General features: G+C 42.5%; 1 protein-coding gene and 2 long non-coding RNA genes across 3 annotated transcripts; 1 reads left to right on the top strand and 2 right to left on the bottom strand.

Moving 5' to 3' along the window:
• Positions 1–275: 275 nt before the first annotated feature.
• Positions 276–1,707, bottom strand: LOC148923713 (uncharacterized). The gene is made up of 2 exons (XR_016132569.1): positions 568–1,707; positions 276–499 (listed from the first exon to the last, which is right to left on the bottom strand). It is a non-coding gene; the product is annotated as an uncharacterized LOC148923713 (long non-coding RNA).
• Positions 1,708–3,827: 2,120 nt separating this feature from the next.
• Positions 3,828–4,934, top strand: LOC148923712 (uncharacterized). Its single transcript, XM_089061591.1, has one exon. The coding sequence runs from the start codon at positions 3,828–3,830 to the stop codon at positions 4,932–4,934; it is 1,107 nt and encodes a 368-aa protein (XP_088917717.1).
• A 319-nt stretch (positions 4,935–5,253) lies between these two features.
• Positions 5,254–6,685, bottom strand: LOC148923711 (uncharacterized). The gene is made up of 2 exons (XR_016132570.1): positions 5,546–6,685; positions 5,254–5,477 (listed from the first exon to the last, which is right to left on the bottom strand). It is a non-coding gene; the product is annotated as an uncharacterized LOC148923711 (long non-coding RNA).
• Between the last annotated feature and the right edge of the window lie 1,888 nt (positions 6,686–8,573).

Here is an 8,573-nt window from a genome sequence, read left to right as displayed (position 1 = left end):
ATATTTTAGCTATGAAAGTGTAACACCCCAACTTTTGATATCTTTTGTTATTCTCGAAAGAGCGTTAAACTTTAAATCGAACGCTGTCCATGTTATATTTTGAAAACTTATGGGGTTGTTATCCAAGAACTAAGTACTATTTTGTGATTTTGATTTATGAATCAAGGGCTGAAGTATTTTCACGTTTATTTCCATTTACGCGATCAAAGTGAAGAAAACTTCGATCAAACTAGACGATTAAAGGAGAATTGGACATTTAGGATTGGTCAAGAGTATTTTCAAATTTCGTTTAGTACAAGAGAACTTAAGCCCAAAATAAATAATGGATCAAGAACATGTTTCAGATTATACAAAAAAAATGTATATAGATTTCGGGCCTCTTCTTATCCAGCCAAATGTCTTTTCTTCGGCCCACTCAAAACTCGGCCCAATAGCTTGAAGATCAGCCACATAGGGCCTCAACCGATTGTCACCTGTTTAGCTAACAACACTCCTATGCCTGCATGATAAATCCAAATTCAGTTAAGGAAAAGCAAGTGAGGAGTTATTGAAGATGAGTACACCTACACAAAATGTCAAAAGTAGTTAACAAAGAGCCAAGGAAGAGCTGGGTTGTCCCTAATCAAAATCTGGGTTGTCCCTAATCAAAATATTGACCAAATCCCAAAAGGTCGCAGGAGCTGCAACAAGAAGACAAACTCCATTAAGGTCTAAGCAAGAAGAAGCCAAGAGAGCAGATTTCTCTCTGCACACATCCCTCTGCCAAAATCCCAACAACCAAGCAGATTTTCAGCCTATATATATACATGTATACATAGCCAGTTCCATCCTCTCCCCACCATTTTCGACCCCCAAAAATCCACAAGTGACGGAGGAGTAACGAGGGAGGAAGGCAGTGGCTGTGCGAGAGGGCAGCCCGGTAAACCAAGAGGAATCACCAAGCCAAGGTAATCTCCCAACACCACCCTTTGCATCACGTTAGAAATCCCACATCTTTAAAACTTAGAACCATAGATGCTCAAGAACACATAAATTTTAGAGTTCAATACCATAGCTTTCAAATGAAACAGAAAACCAAATAGTGCACCACTGTGAACTAGCCAAACCACCAAGTAATAACATCCCAAACATCGAACATAATTATGTTAAGTAGCAAACTGGATAGAAGGCTTAGCTTAGCATATGGGGCTATCCGGCGAGGGTCGAGTGACGACGGAGCTCCGGAGAGCCGACAGGGGCAGCAGCCGCAGCTGTTGCCGGCGCTCCGAGTGAAGATAGAGAAAAGGGCGATGACGACCCCCGAGTTCCACGCACGACGGAGAAAGAGACGGAGGGAGAAAGGCGATGCCTTTCCCCTCAATTGATGACTCTGCCGGAGCAGCAACGCGAACCGTCGGCGGCGATCGCCGGAGAGGAAAGGCGGCGATGGCTGGTCCACTGGAGCCGTCGCCGAGCGACGCAGCAGGCGGCAGCCCTGCTCGTCGAGCAGCCGAGGACTCCTCCGAACTCGACGGAGGGAGAGAACCCGATGGAGGAGGGAGTATCCGCTGACGGGACTCCGAGATCCCGTCGAGGTAGCGGCGATTTTCGCCGGAGAAGAGAGGCACTGCTGCTGTTCTGAAATTTAGGGATTTTGACTAAAATTGAGAAGAGAGAAGTCACGTTGGAAGGGAGTATATGTTTGGGTTGACTCCAATTTTAATTAATTGGTTTGGGCCGGAAGTGATAAATTAAGGAGTTTGGGCCATCATTTAATTAGTTAGTGACCTGGGCCAGAGGGCTAATTAATTTAAAGGGGCCAAGGAGGACTTAAATATTGAGCCAAGGTTGTTTAAGAAATGGGCTGACTTTTAATCGGTAGAAAATTTAGAGACGCCAGAAAAGGGAAACGACGTTCTCAAGTCATGAAAATAATCATGTTTATGAAAGAAATGCTATTAATTAAATTTCCCGATTTAATTAATATGCAAGTTTAGTGAACAAAGAATAAAAGAAATTAATTAGGGCATGCATTCCTATAAGTATGAGATTTTGTCTCGAGTCTAATTAGTATGTCGTTATGTTATGTTTTTCACAAAGGACTATCTCCGCGAGTTAAGATCAGAGCGAGAAATTCAAGTAAAGAACAAGGTGGGCTTTCGAACTAAAGTGTTTTTTTACGTGGGCTTTTCTAACCTACACTATGATTGTAGGCTTTCTATTTAAGATACGACGATGCCTTTATATTTAAAGTACAGTTTTTATGAAAAGTGCTATTGTGAAATGATATTACGTGAGCCTTATACGAATGTGCTTTCAGTTATTTACATTTTCAGTACGAATGCTTTCAGTTATTTTAGTTATCAGTATGTTTTGTCTTGCCAAGTTTTGTTTTGAACTTTGCCTATCTGTTTGTCTAGCAAGGGCGACGTCCCTACTAGACCAAGAGTTCGTGAATTTCGGTTCACCAGGAATTAGTGAATGCGGGTTTGTAAGTGGGGTCAGCCCATACATACCCGGTTCACTCAGTTTCAGATATGGTATTTGTTCCAGGAAAAATAGACTACAGTCACAGTTTTTATATAGAAATGCTTTTAGTGTCCTCGGGCCTTTTAAGATAAAACCCCGAGCTCACTCAGTAGTGGCTTGACAAAACCAGTTTTCTTTTCAGTAAAATATACTTCGGCACGTGTCCACTGAGTACACCAAGTACTCAGCCCTGCATATGTTTTAAAAATGTGCAGGTTGAGCAGTGATGACGGCGGGCGGTGTTGAGCACAGACAAATGAAGATCCTTCGATAGAATAGTACTTGGATGCGTCGTGTCTCCATACACGATGCCATCTGCTCTTGACTCTTCCGCTGCAATGTAAAAGTCGAGTTTACACTCCTTGTATTATGCATTCTGATATATATTATTCCAAGTTATTTCAGTTCAAGTTCAGTTGTGCCACCGTTTTCCCCCTTTCTTCCCCGCTTCTTTCATCCTCCCCTAGTCGCGATCAACCGAGCTTTCTATCCTTAGGAAGTGCGGTCGTGACAGAGTGGTATCAGAGCAATTTCTTCCTGCTCTGGACCCAAGAGTCTTATTTCAGTCTTAGTCTAGAATCGTACCTCTAGACTAATATGTTAAACGTCGAAGGCTCAACACCCCGACTCGTCACTCTCAACCAGGAAAGGAGGTAACTTTACATTTTCAAAAAGAAAAGAGAGATATGAAAATGTTTTATGCAGTATAGGAAGTAAATTCCCATTGTGGAACAGTTTTCAGTTTTCAGTTTAAAATGGAAAATAGTGAGTTTGAATTTTGAGAAATTATGATCAGTTTCTCCGGTTAAAATTTTTGAAATTTAAAGTGATAAAAATAGATTTGGTTTTCAAAGTGAAAGTAAATGGAAAATAGTGAGTTTGAATTTTGAGAAATTATGATTAGTTTCTCCGGTTAAATTTTTTGAAATTTAAAGTGATAAAAATAGATTTGGTTTTCAAAGTGAAAGTTAGAAAGTTTTTGTACAGTGATGTTTACTTTGCGTCAGAGAGTTTAAAAAGAACACGATATCTTTTATGAGTCGAGTTCTCAAAACAGCGAGACCTATAGAGTAGAGAACCTAGACGTTTCTCGCAGAACATAGAGTGCTTTACGATGCATGCCTTCCGGCTAAAACATAGTTCAACCTTGAACTTAAAGAAAATTTGACTAGTTTGAGCGAGAACCCTTTTTGGGACGCCATATAATGACAAATAGTATTTCACTCACCTATGCACGAAAGAAATTCGAATATTATACATTAATAATGTAGTAGCGAATGAGGAATGAAATACTGAACTAACTTTTCCAATAAATTAGAATGCCGCCCAGAAGAGTAGGACGAGCTAGGCGAAATGAGGGAATACCTGGAAATGTAACACGAGGAAATGGAGTAGAAGGAGGAATGCCTCCACCTCCACAAGAGCGGCGCGTTGAGGAGCTGTTTTTGAAGCAGAATCCTCCTACGTTTAATGGTTTTGGCGACCCTGCTATGGCCGAGACCTGGGTACGCGCCATGGAGCGCATCTTCAACTTTCTTCAATGCAATGACAGAGAGCGTCTTACCTGCGTGACCTTCCAGTTGGTGAAATCTGCCGACTTCTGGTGGGAGGCACGAAGGAAGACCATGACCCCCGAGCAGCTGGCTCGTATGACTTGGGAAGAGTTCAAGACTGGACTATATGACAAGTACATTCCGAAAAGTTACAGAAAGGCAAAGGAAGTGGAATTCTACAATCTGAAGCAAGGTCAAATGTCAGTGACTGAGTATGACAGAATGTTTTGTGACATGTCTCGCTATGCACCTGGCCAGGTCTATACTGATGACAAGATAGCAGAGAAGTTTTGTGCCGGTCTGAGGCACGAAATAAGGATGGCCTTGGCCAGTCACGGAGGACTGTCATATTCTGAATCGCTGAGCCGAGCGTTGGATATTGAGGCGGCTATGCCTAGGGAGAAGTCAACTGCACTTGTTGTCGCGGCACCACCACCGCAGCAACAGCAGAACTCCCGGGAGAAGAGGAAGAGGGATGAGGACCAGACCCCACACGAGGATAAGAAGCGACAGACTGCCAAGAATCACCCACAAAATGGTGGAGGAGAAGCCGCTCCCGATCAGAGGGGCGAAAATCGAACTAAGGCCCCTCTTTGCACTATGTGTTCCAGGAACCACTTCGGGAAGTGCAAGGCTGGGACTGATGGATGCTACCGCTGTGGCAGGAGTGGACACTTCTCAAAGGAGTGCCCAAACAAGAATGTTGGAGCAAGAATGGGAGCATGGCAGAACTACCAGGGGCAACGCCCGCAACTGCGAGCACTTCAGGCCGAGCCCAGAAGAGACCCAGCTCCGCCCCCACACCAACAGCAACAACACCTTGACTATGAGGAAACTGTTTGGGAATTTGAAGGCAAGGGGGAAGGGAATTAATCAGGAGAATTTTGATGCCATAAGCAAATTTCGGGACGAAATTTTTATTAAGGTGGGTAGAATGTAACACCCCAACTTTTGATATCTTTTGTTATTCTCGAAAGAGCGTTAAACTTTAAATCGAACGCTGTCCATGTTATATTTTGAAAACTTATGGGGTTGTTATCCAAGAACTAAGTACTATTTTGTGATTTTGATTTATGAATCAAGGGCTGAAGTATTTTCACGTTTATTTCCATTTACGCGATCAAAGTGAAGAAAACTTCGATCAAACTAGACGATTAAAGGAGAATTGGACATTTAGGATTGGTCAAGAGTATTTTCAAATTTCGTTTAGTACAAGAGAACTTAAGCCCAAAATAAATAATGGATCAAGAACATGTTTCAGATTATACAAAAAAAATGTATATAGATTTCGGGCCTCTTCTTATCCAGCCAAATGTCTTTTCTTCGGCCCACTCAAAACTCGGCCCAATAGCTTGAAGATCAGCCACATAGGGCCTCAACCGATTGTCACCTGTTTAGCTAACAACACTCCTATGCCTGCATGATAAATCCAAATTCAGTTAAGGAAAAGCAAGTGAGGAGTTATTGAAGATGAGTACACCTACACAAAATGTCAAAAGTAGTTAACAAAGAGCCAAGGAAGAGCTGGGTTGTCCCTAATCAAAATCTGGGTTGTCCCTAATCAAAATATTGACCAAATCCCAAAAGGTCGCAGGAGCTGCAACAAGAAGACAAACTCCATTAAGGTCTAAGCAAGAAGAAGCCAAGAGAGCAGATTTCTCTCTGCACACATCCCTCTGCCAAAATCCCAACAACCAAGCAGATTTTCAGCCTATATATATACATGTATACATAGCCAGTTCCATCCTCTCCCCACCATTTTCGACCCCCAAAAATCCACAAGTGACGGAGGAGTAACGAGGGAGGAAGGCAGTGGCTGTGCGAGAGGGCAGCCCGGTAAACCAAGAGGAATCACCAAGCCAAGGTAATCTCCCAACACCACCCTTTGCATCACGTTAGAAATCCCACATCTTTAAAACTTAGAACCATAGATGCTCAAGAACACATAAATTTTAGAGTTCAATACCATAGCTTTCAAATGAAACAGAAAACCAAATAGTGCACCACTGTGAACTAGCCAAACCACCAAGTAATAACATCCCAAACATCGAACATAATTATGTTAAGTAGCAAACTGGATAGAAGGCTTAGCTTAGCATATGGGGCTATCCGGCGAGGGTCGAGTGACGACGGAGCTCCGGAGAGCCGACAGGGGCAGCAGCCGCAGCTGTTGCCGGCGCTCCGAGTGAAGATAGAGAAAAGGGCGATGACGACCCCCGAGTTCCACGCACGACGGAGAAAGAGACGGAGGGAGAAAGGCGATGCCTTTCCCCTCAATTGATGACTCTGCCGGAGCAGCAACGCGAACCGTCGGCGGCGATCGCCGGAGAGGAAAGGCGGCGATGGCTGGTCCACTGGAGCCGTCGCCGAGCGACGCAGCAGGCGGCAGCCCTGCTCGTCGAGCAGCCGAGGACTCCTCCGAACTCGACGGAGGGAGAGAACCCGATGGAGGAGGGAGTATCCGCTGACGGGACTCCGAGATCCCGTCGAGGTAGCGGCGATTTTCGCCGGAGAAGAGAGGCACTGCTGCTGTTCTGAAATTTAGGGATTTTGACTAAAATTGAGAAGAGAGAAGTCACGTTGGAAGGGAGTATATGTTTGGGTTGACTCCAATTTTAATTAATTGGTTTGGGCCGGAAGTGATAAATTAAGGAGTTTGGGCCATCATTTAATTAGTTAGTGACCTGGGCCAGAGGGCTAATTAATTTAAAGGGGCCAAGGAGGACTTAAATATTGAGCCAAGGTTGTTTAAGAAATGGGCTGACTTTTAATCGGTAGAAAATTTAGAGACGCCAGAAAAGGGAAACGACGTTCTCAAGTCATGAAAATAATCATGTTTATGAAAGAAATGCTATTAATTAAATTTCCCGATTTAATTAATATGCAAGTTTAGTGAACAAAGAATAAAAGAAATTAATTAGGGCATGCATTCCTATAAGTATGAGATTTTGTCTCGAGTCTAATTAGTATGTCGTTATGTTATGTTTTTCACAAAGGACTATCTCCGCGAGTTAAGATCAGAGCGAGAAATTCAAGTAAAGAACAAGGTGGGCTTTCGAACTAAAGTGTTTTTTTACGTGGGCTTTTCTAACCTACACTATGATTGTAGGCTTTCTATTTAAGATACGACGATGCCTTTATATTTAAAGTACAGTTTTTATGAAAAGTGCTATTGTGAAATGATATTACGTGAGCCTTATACGAATGTGCTTTCAGTTATTTACATTTTCAGTACGAATGCTTTCAGTTATTTTAGTTATCAGTATGTTTTGTCTTGCCAAGTTTTGTTTTGAACTTTGCCTATCTGTTTGTCTAGCAAGGGCGACGTCCCTACTAGACCAAGAGTTCGTGAATTTCGGTTCACCAGGAATTAGTGAATGCGGGTTTGTAAGTGGGGTCAGCCCATACATACCCGGTTCACTCAGTTTCAGATATGGTATTTGTTCCAGGAAAAATAGACTACAGTCACAGTTTTTATATAGAAATGCTTTTAGTGTCCTCGGGCCTTTTAAGATAAAACCCCGAGCTCACTCAGTAGTGGCTTGACAAAACCAGTTTTCTTTTCAGTAAAATATACTTCGGCACGTGTCCACTGAGTACACCAAGTACTCAGCCCTGCATATGTTTTAAAAATGTGCAGGTTGAGCAGTGATGACGGCGGGCGGTGTTGAGCACAGACAAATGAAGATCCTTCGATAGAATAGTACTTGGATGCGTCGTGTCTCCATACACGATGCCATCTGCTCTTGACTCTTCCGCTGCAATGTAAAAGTCGAGTTTACACTCCTTGTATTATGCATTCTGATATATATTATTCCAAGTTATTTCAGTTCAAGTTCAGTTGTGCCACCGTTTTCCCCCTTTCTTCCCCGCTTCTTTCATCCTCCCCTAGTCGCGATCAACCGAGCTTTCTATCCTTAGGAAGTGCGGTCGTGACAGAAAGTTTACGTTTCGTTTTGGTTTCCGATTTATGTTGATCTTTGCTATATACTTGTTTTGGATGTTATTGTTGAGTTCAGACTGCTTGGATCCGGAGTGGATAAAGAGATCGACGTGTGGATCTGAAACAGGGTGGTGAAATTCTACATGGCTATGGCTGCTTAGTTTCTGTTCTTTTGTTTACTTCGTCTAGTTGTAAATCTGCTAAATTTCCGGTTAATCATAATTTCTGACGTCCGATTAAGTATGTTCTGTTCCGATCTGATTTGTTACTCTGTTTTCTACATGTTTATGCTTAAATTGTTGGAAGAGATGAAGATCGTTGTTAGTTAGAGTCAAAATTTCGTTGTTGCGGCTTTTCATCTATACCTTTCTGTTTTAGGAAAATGGTCCCCACTGCATGTTTTCGTTGTTTAGTTGTTTTTAGGAAGTCTATTTGCCAGGTCCATGATGCACTATTTATTAGCACTAAAAATACCTGCAAGTTTACAAGGTAGATCTAGTATAACTAAAAGTCAGTACCGGGATATCGAACACAGGGAATAAGATTGCAACTGTCTATCATATACTAAG

Source organism: Salvia hispanica, chromosome 6 (assembly GCF_029641045.1).
Source record: "Salvia hispanica isolate PSC_SH4W2 chromosome 6, Shi_PSC_v1, whole genome shotgun sequence".
Lineage (NCBI taxonomy): Eukaryota > Viridiplantae > Streptophyta > Magnoliopsida > Lamiales > Lamiaceae > Salvia > Salvia hispanica.
The sequence above is the reverse complement of the archived record's forward strand: the minus strand, read 5'-3'. Positions and strand labels throughout refer to the sequence as shown.

Excerpts from the sequence above, each read along its gene's own strand:
- LOC148923712 (XM_089061591.1), top strand. The coding sequence starts at position 3,828 with ATGCCGCCCAGAAGAGTAGGACGAGCTAGGCGAAATGAGGGAATACCT.